This window comes from Pangasianodon hypophthalmus, chromosome 11 (genome assembly GCF_027358585.1).
Source record: "Pangasianodon hypophthalmus isolate fPanHyp1 chromosome 11, fPanHyp1.pri, whole genome shotgun sequence".
Lineage (NCBI taxonomy): Eukaryota > Metazoa > Chordata > Actinopteri > Siluriformes > Pangasiidae > Pangasianodon > Pangasianodon hypophthalmus.
The window spans coordinates 15,657,242-15,679,345 of NC_069720.1; the positions used below are offsets into that span (position 1 = coordinate 15,657,242).

Consider the following 22,104-nt stretch of genomic DNA (forward strand, 5'->3'; position numbering starts at 1 on the left):
CAGCTGTCGCACATCTGGTGCAAGATGACACTACAAAGTTTTACTTTATAAGATAGATGACAGACTACAAACTGTCTTTCACAGCCCGCTACAGGTACATAGGTTTTCATTCCTTCATTAAATCCACAAACAGCAACAGATAGTGTAGGCATCTGAACAACTCATAATGCATAACAGGCGTTGCAATAGATTATAGGTCATTGACTGAAAAAGGCAGGAGGGACATGAACAAGCTTGTGTGGACTATGAAAGATATACAAAGCTGATTTTCTGAGCTCAATGAATGATGAATAATGTATTTTTCCTTGCCAGTACTGGGCGCAATATACATTCATTGAAGTGAGGCCCAGGTGAGAACAGAACCAAATGGCATTATCAGGGATTTTTTTCTGAAGAAAATAAATTTCTCTCTTACTTTCCAAATGTACATATCATACTATACGTTTCTTATATTACACTGTATATTACACTTTTTCATATGTTAAACTGTATGGTACAGAATCACAGCTTTTTTTAAAGAAAGTTTTAAAGAATGAAAATGGCAGGTGAAACACAGTGATGTGCTAGGCTACTCAGCTCATTACACTTATTACACTTAATCCATAATTAATTTTACTAACAATGTATTATCTGTAAGGTCTGGAAGTAAAGGCTCATCTACTTTACAAGTCTGCCATTCTTTTCCTCATTTTAGCCAGGAAAAGCCTTTGTTATTAGTCTGGTAACATTCCCCAGTAGCTATAATAATATGAGGGAAGAATTCATTAGGTGTTCATTAGTTGGGGCATTGACAGAATCACTGTGCCTCTGGCCATCACAGAATCGGATCTCGTTTCCAGCTGCACTTAAAAGCAATCCCTATTACATACAATTTCCATTAGAGCCTATCACAGATTACGGCTGAAGTCAGAGACACATTGGATATGGCATCCACAATGATTCATTATATCACATAAACAGGGCCGGGGTAGAAAAGAAGCTCTGAAGCCATTTTCCCTCTTTCTCACATAAGAAGAGTGGAAATGTAATTTTCAAGCAGATGGAGTATGTGAATGATGCCCTGTATGAAAAGAAGGAAAACTGAAACGGGATGAAATACTGGATGAAAGCATGACAATTCACTCATTAATATACTTTCATTAGATATGGTTTTGTACCTCCGGCTTGTACCTTAACACATATATGCAGTTTAATTTAAAGTAAAAACGTTGGTTTTAATCACACCCTGGAAGAATGGCATGTCTCAAGGTTGTTTCTTTGTCCTTTTTGAGTTGCACTATATCAATGCTGGTGTAGGAACATTTTATATCCACTGAATTCAGTGTCACTTTTCACTTTTGCTACATTTACTATACACAAAACAACAGCCTAAAAGAAAGTAAAAACTAAAGAGAATATTAATTGAAGCCTACCTATTAGAAAAATGGCTAACTGTACTTGTTGCTGGGGATCATTTGTGCCTTTAAGTATGTATCTTTAAACATTTCAGATCCATTATATGCTCTAAAATCAACCTAAAAACAACACATTTGACACATTAGTATCAGAACTACTGAATATCTCACCACCAACTAAAGTCTTATCCAAAATATATAAAATAATATCCAAATCCAACTCCTCAATTGCCATATCATGTAGGAAAATGAGAAGATGACTTAGCAATCACACCCAGAGAAGAGTTTTGGCAATTAATATTACAGAATATGTCCCTCATAGCTAATAACACTAGTATGCACCTGATACAACACAAAATAATCCATAGAATTCACTACGCTGGTCGTAGCATGTATAGAATGGGCTACGGGGAAACCGACATCTGCACGCAGTGCACACAAAATACACCAGAAGTCCACATACATCCCATATGGGACTGAACACCAGTTAAGCACTTCTGGAAACAAATCACTGAGGAAATACCTCGTTTTCTGAATAGCTCCATCCCACTCGCCCCTTCACTATGCTTCCTCGGTGATATATCTGGGATCAACATCACAAAAGAAAACACAATAGCCCTTCTAAGAGCGCTAACCATTGGGAAGAAAACCATACTAACAAACTGGAAGTCAAAGAATAACCTTAATATCACACATTGGAAAAACCTAATAATCGACTACATGACAATGGAAAAACTCTCTGCTTCAATCAAAAATACAATTACAAAATTTAACTCCATTTGAACACTGTTGTTCACCCACCTACACCAGGAAATCACCTTGCAATAGCTAACAATACAGACAAACCTCATAATCAAAGCCATACCACACAACTCAGACATAATGCTCACACACACAGGCAACTAAATTACACACACATACATGCAACATTCACAGAAACCGAAGTTGGTGTTATACATAATAATTACCTTAACCAACATTCTAAGTACTACCCCTTGCACCCCCTTCCCATACCCTCTCCCATATGCCCCAGCCCACCATCCTCATAAGTACATCGCCCATGTTGCATCTAATGTCTTGTCCTGTCTTGCATTGTCTGTTGTTCTGTCTCGTCGACTGTCCTGCCTGTTACGTCCTACACCCACCACTTACCCATACTAACCTTTAAATACTAAGTACAACACATCTGTAAATATGAATGAAGTAAAATAAATAAAGTATTAAGGATCCCCCTAAAGTGGGGGTGGGGGGCCAAACGAAAAAAAAATAGGTATGTATACGCATCTTTTACCTGAGAAAAAGTGCATGTGGTGTACCTTTAATTAGGTTTTAGAGTAAAGCTTAAAAGGTACATCCCTAACGTCTAATTATGTCCTTAAGTTGTTTTAAAGGCATATAATATTCACATTTCCAGGTGAGAGATACATGCTAAAGATACAAAAGAAGTACCCTTGATGATACACTGCAGCAACAAGGATAAGTATAGCAAAGAACAGAATTACGTTATACCTTTTTCCGATTAGTTGTTTGGTTACCCAACTAAATTACTGGAGAAAGGTTTTTAACAAAAGGTTTTTAAATTTTAAAAAAATTGTACCATGACGAAACTTACGTATATGATGTTAACTGCTGACTTTTGACTACAAAAAAATGGCGATAACATTGTATGGATGTTGCTAAAGATCTCTGTGAAGTTGGTATCCCATAGGATCAGAAAACAAATATGACAATTTTGTTTTCTATTCACTACTTAGTTACTTGGTTACATGGTGCTGAGGAGGGCTGCCAAGTAAAAGAACATCTGTGGCATCTTCATTTTGCATCACATTTAGAGTTTTGCATTACTATTCCTTGTCTATTATGCAACTATGAAAAACAGTGAGGCAACGCAAGGAAATGTAAAAGATTTACAATGTGCTGCTTTTAACTGTCACTCAAAATTCATAATGTTAATGGAGAAGTGAGCTAATAAGAGATAACAAACTTCACTTTTTAGTATGAGTCACTGTCACCTAGGTGTTACAGCTAGGGTTAGGGCTAGGATTAGATGGTTACATGAGTCCAACCTTACCCCCATGCACAGTATCAGAACAATTTTGCTACATTTACATTTAGCGTTTGGCAGATACTCTTATCTAGAGCTACTTACAGGAGTGCTTTGAAGTCTCTATCAATAAATACACCCTGATACCGGTCTTGTTCTAAGAATACCATCAGTATAAAAAAACTCTATTGGGGAGGTAATATAGTAACAAAAGCACACAGGCGGCACTTGTCAAAGTAACATCCACATGAATGCCAGGACCCAAGGTTTCCCAGCAGAACACTGCCCAGAGCATCACACTGTCTCCTCCGGCTTGCCTTCTTCCCATATTGCATCCTGGTGCCACCTCTTCCCCAGGTAAGTGAAGCACATACACTCGGTATAGCACATGATATAAAAGAAAACGTGATTCATCAGACCAGGCCACCTTCTGCTATTGCTCCATGTTCTAGTTCTGATGCTCACCTGCCCACTGTAGGCGCTTTCAGCGGTGTACAGGGGTCAGCATGGGCACTCTGACTGGTCTGCGGCTACTCAGCCCCGTACGCAGCAAGCTGCGATGCACTGTGTGTTCTGACACCTTTTTATCATAGCCAGCATTAACTTTTTCAGCAATTTGTGCTACAGTAGCTCATCTGTGGGATCGGACCAGACGGGCTAGCCTTCGCTCCCCACGTGCATCAGTGAACCTCGAGCGCCCATGACTATGTCGCCAGTTGACCAGTTGTCCTTCCTTGGACCACTTTTGGTAGGTACTAACCACTGCATACCGGGAACACCCCACAAGACCTGCTGTTTTGGAGATGCACTTACCCAAGTGTTCTAGCCCTCACAATTTGGTCCTGGCATCCTTACACCTGCTTCCATTTTTCCTGCTTCCAACACATCAACTTTGAGAACTGACTGTTCACTTGCTGCCTGTGTGAGAGGAAAAGGACCGTTGATTGTCCATGGTTACCCAAAGGTTGCGTTCAGTGACAGAAGGAGAGAGTTGTCCAGGGACATCACAAGATCCTGACATGGGAATGAATCACCTGGGATGAACAGCACTTCAGTTTTGCTGGGATTAAGTTTCAACTGATGAGCTGCTACACTAACACATGCCTCAACATACAGTTATTGCTGCATTGAAGCAAAACGCATCCAAGCTATTCATTCCTTGAGACTAACTGAGAATGCTTTAGACTAAAGAGATAATTGTCAAGTTCAGGAGGACCCAAGTGGACCACTCACCACTGCACATCAATGGAACAACTGTGGAGAGAGTCAAAAGCTCCAAGTTTTTTGGTGTTTCCAGACAGAGGACCTCTCCTGGACTCTCAACACCACCTGCCCAGCCATGAAGGCCCAGCAGCGCCTCCAACTCCCCCAAACTCCCCCAAACTCCCCCCTCCCATTCTCACCTCCTTCTACAGCAGGATGATAGAGAGCGTCCTGACCAGCTGTCTCACAGTGTGCTACGGGAACTGCACAGTCTCCGGCCACAAGACCCTTCAGCAAATTGTGAGGACAGCTGCAAAGATCATCAGAGTCGCTCTACCCACCAGCAACACCTCATTCAAGAACCGATGCATCCGCAAAGCCACCAGTATTGCAGAGGACCCCTCTCATGGACTCTTCACCCTCCTGCCATCGGGCAGAAGGTACAAGAGCATCCATGCCACCACCAGCAGACTCTGCAACAGTTTCTTCCCTGAGGCAGTCAGATTACTCAACACCCTGCTGCCTCCCAATGCTCACCTGGGCTAGTCAAACACCCATCCCAGTATGATTTAGTACCACTGCAAACTTTACAAAGCTGCATCAGACACTTTTATATTATGGAACTCGTTTTTTGCTACCAATATTGCTGCTACACTTGTGCTGCTACATCACATAGTAGTTTACAGTTTACAGCCCATGTTCTGTGTATTTATTGTCCTGTGTATTTATTGTCTTGTGCTCATGTGACACTGTTGTGTATTTGCACTTTATGTAGTCTTGCGTACTGTTCTGTGTTGCTCCATGGTCCTGAAGAAATGTTATTTCATTCCAACGTATACAAGTTATATAGGGGAATGACAATAAAAACTTACTTGACTCGATGTGACCTACTGTATACAGTTCTTACATATATACATCTCACCCTGAACTGCTGGAATATAAGCCTGAGAATTTCCTTTCTCTGGGTGCTGAACACTCATATACTGTACATTCCTGCAGTTGGTACAGAACTGCCATTTTGTGTCAGGAATGTAATAACAGCAGCACAGCAATGCTCTTGGTAAAATACAGACATTTATAGGTTAATAAAAGCATGATCCTGACCCCTTATAGTAGTATTCACCAACAATTTAAAGACTTAGATGCAGCAGAATGACAGCTAAAACTATCTACAAAAGTTACAGACTGTGCACATCTTATATACGCTAAATTAGCACCCCAGAGGTAAATGTGATTCTATAATGGCATCTGTGATGACATTTCACTAAGGCTTGACAGATAATGTGTTTTCAACCACACAGCACTCCATGGGGATAATGGCACAGCTCATCTTGGGAGAGATGATGGCTGCCCACTCCTCTAAGAGCGGCTGAAGCATCACACTCATCTCCTGTGTTTAAGGAAAGCAATGTGATATACAGTCACTGCAAAAGCTTGAATTCTAACAAAGGGACAGAGACTAAAATCATATTTTAGTGTTTTATCATTCTAGTGTTTCATCTGACCAGATTGTTCAAGGTGCTATATAACAACTGAATTCTCAAATTAAAAATATATTGTTAAGAAATAAGGAAAAACGTATGATAAAGTACACAAATATAACTACTTTTTAACTGATCTAGGATGATCGCAATCCATCCAGTGAATTCACTACCCAGTTCTGCTGAAGCACTTAGCCCCTGGCCTGATTACTCTTAATTTCTCTTTTAACATACAAATCTAACAAAGTAAAATTATGTAAAAATGAAAGAATGATTAGAGATACTCAGGAATCTGTTCAAGCTCGATGAGATAAGTATTTCCCGGTGGCAAAGTGACATTTTGCCTTGCAGATGTGCGTTTGAGCATGATGCTCTGGAGATAGAGACACACACACACACACACACACGATCCTCCTCACTATTGCTCTCCTCCCCCCAGGTATAACCGCGTTTACAACACACCTCTCCTCAGAATGTCACACCTGCGTTCCAGGATGCACCCTGAAGCCAAACGAAAGTAGCCTACTTTCATATTGCTAAATTTCACACTTGAGAAACCCAAGCAATCAGTCATTAATTGTACCAAATGTAACGCATGACAATAATTGCCCCAGGTCTTCATATGTTCTGTAATCAACAGAATAAACTATAGATGCAATGACAAAAGAATGCTATTTATATATCAACAATAAACCCCCCACACACTGGTGTTATTTTCTGAGCACAGATCATTCAACATTAAATTAGAAATCAATTGCAGATGCCGCTTTTAAAAATCAAATTACGACCCAAAAGAATCCAGCAAAATTGCTTTATTCCCACATGGTTAAATAATGAATGTGTATTGCACAGCCATGTCATAGCAGATATACCAAATCTGCATTTAGATGGAAATGTTTCAACAAGCAAACTCCCTAGAGACTCTCTCTTTGTTTGAGAATCTGCTGCTGTGTTTTTCCTTTAACAATTCCTTCTTCAAATAAGACACAATCAAAACAACATTCCTAAATTTTTAGAGGAGATACAGTATATATCGCAAAAGAGACAGATAAAATGAATGAGAAAGGGAAAGAAACAGTCACAATGTGTTGTAATTGCTAACTTTTTTCTTATTTGTTGTCTCTTTTATTCACCTGAATTGCAACAAGCACATTCAGAGGCTGTACGCCGGAAACAGAGGCCAACCTCACAACAGCACTAAAAGCATCTCGACAAAAATAAGAACATAATTCTGGTCTCATTTCTCAACTACTTTCCTGCATTGTGCTGCCTGTGGGTTCGCTGACACCACTTATCTAGCCACTAACAATTGATCGGCTATGCGTGTACTGACAATCGGCATCATATAACCAGTCAATTCATTCAGCTTCTTAATCTGGAGAATTTCATCTGTGAATGGCCTGTCTCTTTATCGTCAGCTGAGAGCTCAGAATAAATAAAGTATTCCTTTTGAAAGAGATCATTATAGGAAAACATATTTACTGTCCCGGCTGCTCGGTGCAGCATCAATGTTATAATTAGCAGACATTTGCAGCCTACTAAACGTATGACCTTTTATTATAAAAGGAAGACAAAAGCCTTTTAACACAATAGACCTCATACCCAGAAATGGGGAGCAGATGTTAGCCCCCTTCTTACACATCCCTTAATCATTACCATGGCAACAGAGGTACGTATGGCTGGGAGGAGGATTATAAGGGTGTGAGGCTGGGGAGTGAAAGTTTCATATTATGACTCTATAATAACATTAATCCAAGATTTTAATACTAAATTATACAATTGGTTTAAAAAATGATACATTCTGATTGTGTTTTAATCTACCCTTAATTGTGTTTCTATCTATTTTTGACTATCCTAACCAGGGCTGTGTTGTAAAATACATCTGTAACCCACCTGATCCACAGGCTCCATCAATATTAACTGAGGTCGCAGTGAGCCACCTCTGTTTTACTCTCACACGCTCATAAACACTCCGAGGCTGCGTTCATGACTAATTTCCTCCCCCATGTTAGGTAATAGCACATTTATCAGGCCTGGCACAGGACTGCTTTTTTCTGTCTGCTTTTTTTCCCCATCAAAATAACATAGATCTTGACACCCCCACCCTTCATCTCCACCATCTTCCCCAAGTCCCCTGTCATCCATTTCCATATTCATTCCTGCAGAGTTGAAGGGATATGAGACAGTGGCATATCTTCAGGAGTATCTGGAAACTAGGCATGACTGAAAGGACTTATTTACACTGCAGGGATCCTGTGGTGAGCCTAGATGAGAAGGACAGTACATAGAAGGAGAACTGAATTTATTTTCTAATTATTTTTTTCATGTCAGGAAAGTCTACGTTTCCACCAGCAGACAGCACATGACACCTGCCTAAGACTGTATGCCTGAGAAGGGGCTTTCCTGTTCAGTCCCCAACCCGATTCCACTGTTTAGCCCACCATACGGCCTGCACAATGGCTACAGATGGCAGCAGATAGACAGAGAGATAGGGATAGTAAAAGACACCATTTCTCCCAGCTCTTAGCATGTGAGCCTGATTGTCCACTGACCCTGCAGCACACTTTTGGAATCAGCAAATCTTTTTAAGAATTAGTGTTCCACCAAACAATTACATGTCCAGATGTAGAGTTTACAGTCTGAAAATAAGAACAACTGTGTAGGAGATTACAAGCTGAATTTCTCGCTTTTAGAACATATTGCTTTTACATATTTATTCTGCTCACAGAAAGTTAATTGCAATTACCAAAAACTGGCTGCTTTATCCTCAGACCACTGATTCATCACTGTGAAATTAATTAGCTTTTTTGCTATTATTTTCAACCCACTGCACTGTTCACGTCTCTAATGATGGTTTGTAAACAACTTGATTTGCTCAGGGGACAGAATGATGTCACCCCAAAACTCTGACCTCACCAGTTCTTGGATAACAAATGGTCACACACCATGCTATACCAATTTCTATCTCTGCATTTTTTTTCCAGTGTTATGCCATGCCCACTTCAGGTTAAAATCCAAATACAGATACAGATATTTGGAGCACTAATCAGATAGAGATAAATAGTATGGCATTGTGTTTCACCCCTAATGCAGACAGACAGATTGACAGATATGCCTTAGTCAGATGTCCTTCCATGCAAGTATTAACATTACCTTTAATCCAGTGCGTTTGTGGTAGAATACTGTATGCTATATACAGAGTTAGTGTTATAGAGCTTGGTTCTTGCTCTTTCTCGTTGCGTATCATGGTTTTGACCGAGTCTCTCTCTCATGGCTAGTTGAGTGCACTCACAAGGACACAGATGAGTTGAGACAGTTAGCTATAGGCATTACAGTGACTGATGATAAGTCTTTAGGTGGCAATGCCAAGAAATGAGGCTTTCACAGATGAAAGTGTTCCTCATGCACTCTCTATTTACTGGCCAAGGGCCCAGGGAGACAGCCCGGGGAAATCTGTCTTTATCCCAACTCCTAGCGGGCTACAGTAATTATTATGGGCTGAAAGGACAAAAGTAAAACTTCTGCAGCAAGAAGGGGAAAGCAGTGCTGCGCCAGCCTACGGCATGGCCTAATACGCAGTGTGGGCATATTACCCTGAAGATGAGCTAATATATAGCCATCATGGTGGACTGAGAATCGGACAGACTCCTACACAACTCTGCTGAAATCCAATCCAACATGACTAAACTGACCAAACTCTGGCATAAAAATAACAGTGTGAAAGAACTGGGGTCTAAATGAGCATGAAGAGAACTCACCGTGTTCCAGAGAGAGGAGCAGAAACACAGTCAAGAGAGACTGAAGCCCAGACACACGACACTCCCTCAACATCCTGAGAGAAAGAGAGAGGGGGGGTTACACATAGCTGGTTAGTAAGATCAGTTCATTTTGGAGTTTTCATCTGGCTATAAAATCTCTTTGAAAATGGCAGAACAGCTTTATATGCCATCAGAACAATATTCTAAAAAATTATCTTCAAATTAAAATCGGGATAAAATTGTTTAATGAAATAAGAAACCAATTCTGTTACATGGATGTGAAATTCGGGGAACAAATTTACATCTGGATCTGGAAAAACTGAGTTCAAAACACAAATAAAAGCAATACAATATTGGCACTCACTCAATCAGGCTGCTGCACTTTCAAAAAAAGGTATAAAGCTCTTCTGGCCAAACAGCTCTCTACAGAGTGTCTACTCGCCCAACATCTGACTAATCACGACCTGAAATCTTCCTCCAGAAACACAAACAAACACCTCAAAATAAATCTCAACCTCAAATACAACTATGTTTGGAAAAATAAATTAGCAAATCAAATAAAAATCAAACTAAACTACGTTTTTTAAACCATTAGATACATTTAAGGAAAAAATCAAACAAAAATTGACCTGGAAGTGGAAAAAGGACGACACCACAGAAGCTGAAGGCTGAGAGAGGACAGGCTGTGTAGGCACTGTCAGTTATTATAGGCAGAAGATGAAACACACTTTCTCCTCCTACTGCACAGAATATGAATCCATCAGAGACAAAGTCTTTAAACTATTTTAAAAAATTAATACTGCTTTCCCTGATCTTTGTAACACTGAGAAGCTGAACAAAGCTCAATATGTTTTAGCACTTCATCAATGTAGAAATGGTACATAAATAGTTTGACTTACACGGTTCATGTTTGTGTGATTTATTTAGTATGATTCTCTTGGTTTGGTAGATTATGCAGCTTTTTCTTTCTTTATAATGCTAATACTGATTTACTATTACTACTTACTATTACTCATTTATTGTACAGTATTACAGTGTCACATGTTGCTTTTCTATTCAATTCAGAATTGTTTTGTCAACACTGTATAATTACAGTCACGGCAATAAAGCTTTATGAATGAGAAGTGAAAATGACAGCGAAGGTGGGAGAGGTGACAGATATACATACGCACAGATTGATTATAGATTAAAACCACATAAAAGATTAAGTGGTTTTGTGAAAACCATTTCCTAAAGATTGTGAGATTTCATAGGGTTATGGTCATAATCAGATGTTGACTCCTGCTGAATAAAATGTTAATTTTGTCTGTTTCCCAACAGCTCCATCAGGTATCAAATATTTGCGCATACCCACCAAAAGCCAATAAGGGAGCAAATATAGTCAGCAAATTGATCATGATGAATACCTTTGTTCCCATGGCAATTGTTGGGTATGCCATGTCTTGACATTTTAACAGAACTCTTTAAATATCTTCAATGACAGGGTAAAAATGAACACCGAAAGGGAAAAAGGTCCATACGAAGACGTTTCTACAGAAACGTCAGACGAAAGAGCAAAGACTAGACTGATCTTCCTTTCTGGATGAAACAGAATAAAGACACTGGCCAAACAATAGGTTTTCATTTTAACCACTCAAGCAGGGCTTTCTATTCCCTTTATCTGAGAGGCCAAAGGCAGACAAATGCCTGACAACTCCATTCCACACTGAAGAGGGCTTTGGAGTATTTAGCAAGTGCCATGTGCACAGAGACAAAAAGCCTCTCAGTGAATAATAGATGCAGTGGGTTCGACAAACTACGGCCAAGGGCAAAACCAGAGCTCTAGGCTGAAAGATTCGCCACAGATAGCTGGTGTAAGTTACACCAGCAAAGACAAGCACAAGGACAAACTAAGAGGAAACCATTCAACCAGTGAGTCAGCATAGTCAGCAAGTCAACATAAATCTGGCAGCATATTTTAATTATAATAAATAAATACCATGTATGGGGTGGCATGGTGGCACAGTGGATAACATTGCCGTCTCACAGCTCCCGGGTCCCCAGTTTGCTCCTGAGCTTGGTTTAGTCTCTGGTTCGAATTTCTCATGTTCTTTCCATGTTCATGTGGGTTTTCCTCTGGGTTCTCTGGTTTCCACCCACTGTCACAAAAATGCAGGTAGGTGGATAGGCTAAATTGCCCCTAAGTGTGAATGAGTGTGTGAATGACTGTGTGAATGGTGCCCTGCGATGGACAGGTGGTCCATTTCATCATACATGTACACTATTAGAATTAAATGTAATAATTGTATCTTTTCTTGGTACTTTCTTGGCTCTATCTTTCCTTGATTTAAGGTCCAATTATGTACCTTAAATAATTTTTAAATGCACACTATATTTAAGGGATAAATACATACTAATGATACCACCCCAGTGACAAGGAAAGTTACAATTTAGAACACTTTTTCCTAAAAGTATATAGCTTTTACATTTTTACCAAGTTTGTTATTAAGATCATAATTTTTTATAGATCAGATATTGCTTGATATGAAGACTATACAAAATGTCATTAGTTTAGTATGGCTTTAAGTGATGAGCTAATTATCATTGAAAGTTAATTTTCAATGAAAAATGAAGCAAAAGAAAACTGGCAGTATGAAATAAGGCATGTGCCTAAAACCAGATTCTCCTCTTTCAGTAACATGACTTACACCTTTACACTGAGTACTGTGTACAAACGAGGTGGTGTCACTTTTCCTCCTACTGGCTGTCTTCATCCCTCTCTCTTGTCGTCCCTGTCTCTCGCTTCTCACATGTCAGCGTCTCTCTTTTTCCCCTCTCCTTTCTGCAGCCTCCGCACTGTTGTGCCCCTATCTTCCATCTTTGCCTGTCTCAGCTGGAGGAACTCAGGCTCTACTCTTAATTGTATCTATGAGCTGGACTCACTGTGTTTTCACTGGCCTTCACAAGCAGGTGACAGCTGAGTGACTGGGAGACTTTGGCAGACAAGCAGGCAGAAACACGATATACACTCACCGTTCACTTTAATAGGAACACCTGTACACCTTCTCATTTATGCAGTTATCCAATCAGCCAATCTTGTGGCAGCAGCACAGTGCATAAAATCATGCAGATACAGGTCAAGTGCTTCAGTTGTTGTTCACGTCAAACATCAGAATGAGGAATTGTGATCTCAGTGACTTTAACCATGGCATGGATGTTGGTAACAGAGTATTTCAGGAACTGCCGAACTTCTGGGATTTTCACACACAACAGTCTTTTGAGTTTACACAGAATGGTGCAAAAAACAAAACAACCTGTAAGCGGAGGGTCTACAGGCCGAAACACCTTGCTGATGAGAGAGATCAGAGGAGAATGACCAGACTGGTCTGATTCCTGATTCCTGTTCTTGGCTGGCAGGATTGGAACCCAATGTAGACTTCTTCTGTTGTAGCCCAACCACCTCACGGTTCGATGGTTTGTTCATGCCGAGATGCTTTTCTGCTGACCGCGGTTGTAAAGAATGATTATATGAGTTATTATGTCCTTCCTGGCAGCTCAAACCAATCTGGCCATTTTCTCTATTGTGCGTGAAAATCCCAGGAGATCAGCAGTTTATCAAATACTCCAGTCCATCTGGCACCAACAACCATGCCACGGTTAAAGTCACAGTGATCACACTTTTCCCCATTCTGATGTTTGATTTGAAAATTAACTGAAGCTCTTGAAATGTATCTGCATGATTCTATGCACTGTACTGCTGCCACATGATTGGGTGATTGGATAACTGCATAAATGAGCAGGTGTTCCTATTAAAGCGGACAGTGAATGTGTATACTAAAAAAAAAGCTATGCACAGATGTATACACGACATGCATATATCAGAGACATCTAAAATCTATGACAACATGTTTACAAGCATTTTTTTTACAAGATTTAATTAGAAAAAAAAGTGTCTGCTGTCTCTCCACGTGCTCTGGCACAGAGTGATCCTCCCGCTGTGTCTCTCTCTGTGATTTGGCTCTGACAATGACCCTCACCAGCTGATCCAAAAATCAACGTCACCCTTAGTCTTCCTTCAAGAGCAAAAATGCGTAAACTGAGCCCAGGCTGAGAAGTGAAGGAAGAATGTTATAAAACATTTCACTGCAGCAGTCATTTGCAGTCCTGTCACTGAGCAGTACAAAACATGCTCAGGCTCTCTCAGCCTGTCAACGCAACACACGCGCACAACTGTGCCATTTCCACTGGCCGGGATTTACACGCCTCTTCGACACTCCTCTCCTCAGCACTTCACACACACACACACACACGCACCACTCACCCAAGAGAAATGAGCACTATTTCTTCCACCACTAATACACACTTAGGTTTCTTCAAAATGTGTACTGCTAGACTCTGCTAAAAGCTTACTCATAAAACCTGATTGAGTCAAATAAGCAGGTTGCAATTCTGCATTATCCAGAAATGCGTATTTTTTTATGAACCACCAACAAAACAACATGTCTCACTGCCCATCAGTTCTGTTCAGCATTACAGAAAGCAAGAGAGAAGACAGAAGAGTCAGTTGGAGAGAGATTTAGAGACTGTCAAATCCATACATTCCATACACAAATCCATACACATACAAGATTTATGCTTCTACAATAAGCAAGCAACCAACAAGAGAATTTGAATCTTAAACAGCCATGACATTGAAATACAATCTCCACTGATGCTGCAGCCATGGAAAATGTGTCCATATAATATTGAGCTCCATGCACAGTAACCAAGCAGCCTGAAAAGAGAATTTGATTCTTAAGCAAAAATGTGAAATACAACTGCCAGTGACACTGCAGGCACAGACAATCAGGATCAGCAGTACTGGAGGCCCTCTGAGGGTCAAACAATACACTGAGGGTCCCACGATCCCCAAACTCCAACCCCCTAAAAATAGATCCAAACTTCTCCAGTCCTCCATATGGTTTAACAAATGACACTGGGGAGTTCGCTGCCCCCCTGACCATCTGAGCCTGGAGGCTGAATTGTTGTTATTCACAGACTCATAATTAGCATTATAGTTTAACTAAAATGTAAGATTGGTGATGGGCAATTCTAGGCAAATGTCAGTTTCAATAAGGAAAAATATTGCCATTTCACAGAATAGTTTCTCATGCAGGAGCATAATTTCTACTGTTTCAGACAGGCCACACCTATAAGTAAAAAATATCAGCATATTTACAATGCTATGTTTTTCTCAATATCTACTGAGAAGTGGCTTTGGTATATTCCAAAACCACATATACCTTTAAAAGTATACTTTCTATTTTCCTACTTTCATAGAGTATGATATGTTTTCTAGGGTCACCTCCCCTAAGCACTCCCCTCTTCATGTGATCTTATATCTATAACACTCATAAACTGCTATATATGTCTATAACCAGGGTGCGAATTACTGGGGGGGGGAGGGGGATTGTGGCTGTGGGTGTTTTGGGGGGGGGGCTGGGGTCTGACCCCCCCTAAGTAAGGCTGAAGGACGTCAAAACAAGCTGTAAGGGGGGTCCTGAAATTTTCACATAATACTAAGTGATAATAGTGAAAAATAGTTTGCATTGCTCAGTCTATATGAAAAGAAAATGTCAGTATAAATTTGACCACCCCTAAAATGGGTCATACTATTGTCAGTGCATGAGCATGCCCAGTAGGCTAAATGCAGGAAATGCCATGCATTCATGCACTAAATTGGCCGAATGCAATGGAGATAGCACAGGAGATACCTTAAGTGTTTGAAAGACCCTTTTTCTTGGAAATAAATGTTGTAATCTAAATATAGTTGTATCTCAAGCATAAATTTCCCGCACAGTTCATGAAAGCGAAATGTTTATGGTGAAATGATTAAGAAGCTTACCTATCGTTTTGAGGTCACTTTAAGTCCTGAGAGCGAATGAAGCAAGATGATAAAATACTGTTAATTAAAATAGCATATGACTCTGAATTTGAACTAATAATTTACAAGCACAAAAAAATGTAAATTAGACCATATACGTTACTCACAGCATGTGGTTTAACTGGCACCTATGCTAATACATGTTTATAAATAAACGTTTGGCTAATACATAGTTTCTTATGCACAATGTTATGAAGAAGCACTGCGCAGGTTTAACTGCTCTGTAGTTTTTAAGAGCTATTGTGTACAGTGCATACTGCAGTAAGGGGTAATGCTTTTTTGGTTATTAACTAGATATATTTTGTTTAATAAATAAGATCCAACTGAATTAAGTTTGCTAAATTTGGTTCACTGTAGCACGCATCTGCATTACACGAAGTAGTTAATCTAGGCAAACTGACCAGACCAAAGCTGAACCCCCCCCCCGAAGGTCAGTGTATAATTCGCACACTGTCTATAAATGTGAGACGTACTGCAATCTATATAGTTCATATGTCACATCCATGACGCTGTAATTACCCTTACACAACTCCACTGCTTTAGCCTGAAATCAATATCTAGGTTGGTAGGATTGGTATTAAGTTTGTGTGTGTGCATGTGTCTAAAACGATGCAATTAAGGAGGGGGCGGTAGACAGGAGAGGGAGATTGTGTGACATGTTAACATTTCACTGCTAAAAGTGGGGCTCACTCACACTCACATCCACTGTGGCAAGTGATTTTCACACGGCCTGTTCCCCACTCTCAATGGCCCTGATTGCTTTTAATGGAGCAGGATGTGACCAGGATGTGAATGTCGGGATGAGTGCTTGTTTTGCTCTGAGGTTGTGTAACTGTATTTTTTCACTTTTTAATGTCTTTTTTTTTAACAGGCAGAGTGAGTCTTTCTCTCTCTCTCTCTCTCTCTGTCTCTCCCTGCTGTGGTCAAAACAACCCTTTGTTCAGTCTTGCTAAGTGATAACTGAGCTGGTTCTGATGCACCCCAAGATGCTACTTTCCATATACTAGCATAGAGTCCAAATGCATTCTGATGTGAAACAAAAATCAGTCTGCCCCAAACCAAGAGTAAATACTATGCCAGTTCTTACACCTGTGTGTATTTTCTTCAAAGCACTTAATGTTTTCAAAGCCCTTTCAGATATAAAAGTAATACTTCCACGTTGCAGCACGTATCAAAAGACAGTAGATTGTGCGATGTCCCCAGAATCTTATCAAGGCTGAAATCGGCTGAAAACAGGTTCCTTCTCTACCTTTCCAATTCAGAAGGCCATCCTGCAAATGAAAAATCCTGGCAATCACAACTAAGTGCCTGTCTCCTAAAGGCTCTCAAACATATTGCTTTTATCTACCAACTCCCTTCAACATCTAAAAGAGTGAAAGCAGGCCCCCGCTCTGAAAAATGAGGTGACAAAAAGCTTATTCTGTGTGAGCCAGGCCACTGACAACACCAAATGTCTGTCTGCTTTTCGGTTATGCTCAAAAATGCACCCGTCATGCCTGAGTGCTGCGGCACAGGGAAATCTTTCTCTGCCTTGACGTATCAAGTTCCTTTCAACCAGGAATTTTTTAAAATCCATGATTTGCAGGAATATTCAAACACCAATCTTGGACTACTTATGTGTCTATCCAACTCGCTACATTAATAAAGTGGCGATTTACATGACTAGGAGAGTTTAAAGAGAATCGAAGCAGGCTTGTCTGTCTGAATAACGGCTGCCTAGGCTATTATTGATAAAGCCTTGAAACCTAATGCTCTCCACACAGCCTCTCTACCAATTGCCACAAAGCCACGACAAAAAGTCCACTGGGAAACTGCAGCAATAGCAAGTAAGCTCAGTTCAGAAGCAGAACAAAATGAAAACCACATTCATAAACAGTGTCAGGGCAAATTACAAGAACATGAGCACTGGCTTTTGTCCGGGGGGCCTGGACACCATGTCATCACTTAATTATCTTGCCTGGTCTCTGCAGCCTCGATGTGCTATATTTCATGCAGCCCTCCCTCCCCTGGCTGCTCCAGCCTCTCCACAAATGAACAATCCTGGCAGAGGATAAATCTAACCTCTGCTGACTGGGAACTGTTAAGACCCCCCCACACACTTAATCAAAGTTTCCAGCCTGCTATCTGTGCACTGTGGCCTGCATGTACAGGCTTTGAAGAGGCTGCATTTCTGAACTGATCGGTTAATGTACACTGCTTGAGAATCTGTTCTTGCGTCTAAAATAAAACCTGGACTGATTTCATGAAAATAGACTAATGATACTGCCATGTCAGCATTGCTTCAGGGATTAAGAAAAATAAAGCACAGGATCAAGATGTACCCTAGGCAATGGCTACCTAAACTTTAACAAATAGGAACATGGCTTTGGCTTGAAGCCCTTTCCGTGTCTCATTAAGGAACATTCTGCTAGATCGGTGCTCTGTCCCAGTGCTGGGGCCTGTCCTGGAAAACAAAGGGAAACAGGTGGGAAGATACAGAAAATAATGCTTGAGTTGTACAAGACTGGGCAGGAGAGAAGCAGCGTTCTGCCAACAGCCATGTTATAATAAGGCTTCCTGCTCTTTGCCTCTCATGAATTGTTTTTCTAGTGTCATTTGGGGAATATACAAAGTATTATCTTGCATAGAATGCCAAAGCCAAGGTGTGTCATACTGAAGCAATGTATTATGCAAACTGACAGAGATAAAGCAAAAGTAGATGCCATTTGGGAGTGTGTGCGTGTGTGTGTGTGTGCCTGACCATAGAAAAATATGCAAATGTGCTAAAGTCTCAGACCAGATGTCAGACCAGCCTCTGGTGCTCAGTCCCAGCCCACTGCCTCTGATCCCTTTATGAAAACACAGCTAGCTCAATTATCCCTCAACCATTATCCACATTGTGAGGTGTGAAGCATATGCTGCCTCTACAGATGTCGATCCCTTCAAACCACAAACACACATGCACAGCACACATAGCCAATCTGTCCTAAAGACTGCCTCGCATCAGAATTACAAGTGGATATCAAAACCCATCAAAAAAACAATGGGGTTCTCTTCTAACGTATTATAAACACACACCCAAACACCCGCAGACTGTCAGAGATAGGTAAGGATGCAGCTACTGTGACAAGTTCTGCTTTTGATCAATGACATTAGAGGATTTTTATGCCTTTCTTAGTGCAGATAGATTTTCAAACCCATTTCTGGTAAACAGGCAAAACCAAATTTGACATCAGAAAGCAAACTTGATGCAATTTTAATATCACAGTAAAAAACTGAGTTAACAGAGAATTGATACATAAGGTGGATAGAAAACACTGGCCTGTCATATTGTCATGCTGTAATTTAATTATGTAGAGATCACTATATCTGTTGGCAGTTCTACGATATGATATGTAGAACTTGAACCATTCAATCAATCAATCAAGCAGTCAGGGAGACTGATACAGTCAACCAGGAAATCAGGTAAGAAAAAATAAGAGAAAACATAAAAATATTCAGCTCAAAAACTGCTAAAACAACAACAACAACAACAACAAAAATCACACTCAGTCATGAAAGTCTGCAGATGTTTCCAGCTCACTCTTTTTCTACATGACACTAGCAGAGTGATGGTGGCGATAGTTTAGAGGTGGTTTTCAAAGTGAGAAACTGAGAGAGGAACAAGTAAAGGAGAGTGAGAAGCAATAACAGGAAAGTGGGAGAGGTGGGAAAAAGAAGAAATGGATGGAAGGAATGAAACACTAAACAAGGGTCACACTGTTTCTTTCTGTGACTCATATATAATAGAACCCTGGTGCCATATTGATTTGGTGCTTCAGTTAAAAAAAATGCTGATGCACGCTATTTTTTTTACTTTTACATCTCTTGTGGATTTATGTAAAGCCAAATTAGAAGCATAACAAAGCACTGTCTTCTCCTTTTTACACAATCTATTTATTAGCTTCACTGGCAAGTAAAAGCTCCAGTGTGCTGCTCAGGCCCATGCTCTGGTTACCTGGAAACTTAACTGCCTAGGCTAAAAGGCAGTAGCTAAGGGACTAAGGGAAAGAAATGAGTATATGATCGTTATCCTCTTATAACAAACTTTCTAATATAACACATTATGTTTGTGACCTCAGCAAGTCATTGGCCAACATTTTGGCTATAAGCTATGTTCTGTCCTTGCATTGTGGGAAAAACATATTCACGTCTGGCTAGCATCCTTATTTTCTCTCAAAATGTTTTGCCATGAAGTGACTACGTGTGGCAAGAGGACTATATGATAGCTTTAATCCTAACAGCTTTGTGCCTAACTTTATTTAGCTTGGTTTCATCAGTGTTTCCACATACCACATGTTCCTGATAAAGAAAAGATTGTCTGTCATCTGTTCACGCTAATTAATCCACCCAGTAAAAATCATTCACTCGACAGTGAGATCACTCCTGTGCCAAAGTGTGTGGTGCATTTACGGCATTGAGGTGTATCACACTGCTGTAAAGCACATTGCAATTTTAATGGATTAGTTTTGCAAAAGTCAATAAAGAGCATTTGTTTTTTTTTCTCAGGTTTGTTAAACCTACTTGTTTGCCTGGAACAAAATACTGCATGAAATCTGTTAGTCCTTAGTGCCCAGGCTACTGATTTGTCCAGAAATGTGACCACAAACGAAATGTACAACTCATCCTACTCAGCTTTCAGATAGTGTACCAGTTGTATTTCAGTGGCTAATGTTCTACAGTAGTGAAATGAAGTTTGACACTTTAAATCTGCTGTTGCTGTCTTAAACCATGACAGCTTTGCTCTACGCTTGAAATGTACTCTGCCACACTTCTCAGTCTTTAAAACGAATACACATATATGTAGCTATAAATTGCATATAATTATGTAAGCCACTGGATTGCTCATACTCGGCCAAAAGACTGCAATTTAATCAAGAATGATTCTCGGTCAACACCTTCTTTACTGTGGAATTTTCTGCTGCGTCTGATCCTTTCAGCATAAAGAATCCATTTCCTCTTCTTTCCCACTTCACCGCCTGCATGTTGCAAGCAACACAAGTGCTTTGGTAATTGGATTTAAACTCATAGTTCAAAATGTCAGCACCAGATAATTATAAATGGGAAAACCCCTGATGCAACATCCCATTCATTAATCATCCTCCCCTGTGCTTTCTCAGGTCCAAGGGGACAGGTGGGACATCATAAAAGGGGGGGTAACAACAAATTAGGGGCAGAAGTCATGTTAATAAAAGGAGGAAACTTCTAGACAGAATGACATAAACCTCCTGTATGGTTGGAAACAGTGCTGTGCAATTCATCTAACCTTCGAATATCTAACCATCTTCTGTACCGCTTATCCTACACAGGGTTGCAGGGGAGCCTGGAGCCTATCCCAGGGAACTCAGGGAACAAGGCAGGGGACACCCTGGACAGAGTGCCAACCCATCACAGGGCAAAACTGCACACAACCAGAGTACCCTGTGGAAACTCCCAAAGCATGCAGACAGAGGCAGGATTCAAAAATACCCAACCGCGCATGCGTGAGGCAAACATGCTAACCGCTAAGCCGCCATGCCCCCTATATAATACTTATTTAATTAATTATTTTTAATAATTAAAATAAGTCATGAGCAACAATACATTTGCAGTAGCTGTACAAGAGCTATGTCTCAGTTAATCGCTAATAAAATGTGATATGACTGCAATTTGTGTAGCCTACAAATTGACCCCATGATTTTATTCTATTTGTGTGCATTGGTTTGTCTTCTACATTTTAGCACAAAATCAATATTTTGTTCTCTCCTTTATATTAACATTACATTTTCACCCCTGTTATTCAATGATATAAATTACCAGGAGATGGCTCTGTAATAAATCTAAACTGGACATTAGTTCCCTAATATGGAATGGATTAATATCCATAAAAACTTAAGACCAGCTATAAAGGTGCAAGGAATCTATAATCTGATTAATTGTAAGAAAGTAAAAAGCGAATATAGAGGGCAATAAAGTAAGGCTTTAGTTAAGCATCAGCATTTCCCAAGATGTAAAAAAGAAATTTAAGTAAACTGAAAAAGGCACAATTTTATGAGGCAGTTTCCATATATTCAGTGAATCATCAAATTCATAAAAGATATTGCCTGCAGAAATAAATCAAGCACTGGGCTGCTTTAAATGTGGTAAATGCACAGCAAGAGTACACATTTACTGGGTCTTCAGTCTTGAAAAATATTAAGAGCTATAATTGGACCAATCTCATAAGGGCATTTCAAGTACCGGTATTAGCGCCGCAGTGACTCATAATCTGCCAGCATATAATATCTCTTAATTTTAACATTCAGCATGCACAGAGCAAGAGGAA

The 22,104-nt window shown here is 40.1% G+C and overlaps 1 protein-coding gene across 4 annotated transcripts in view; it reads right to left on the bottom strand.

Annotated features, from left to right (window-relative positions):
* ncanb (neurocan b) overlaps positions 1–22,104 on the bottom strand; it is a 109,401-nt gene that overhangs the window by 72,894 nt on the left and 14,403 nt on the right. For 2 of the 4 annotated variants that reach the window (XM_053238159.1, XM_026924298.3), the window contains exon 2: positions 9,881–9,954. In XM_053238159.1, coding sequence (XP_053094134.1) covers positions 9,881–9,953 — 73 coding nt within the window. In that variant the 5' untranslated portion in view covers position 9,954. Of the gene's footprint in view, positions 1–9,880; positions 9,955–10,244; positions 10,952–15,743; positions 15,770–22,104 lie in introns of those variants that run through there. The other 2 variants (XM_053238158.1, XM_026924325.3) reach the window with 2 other exon arrangements.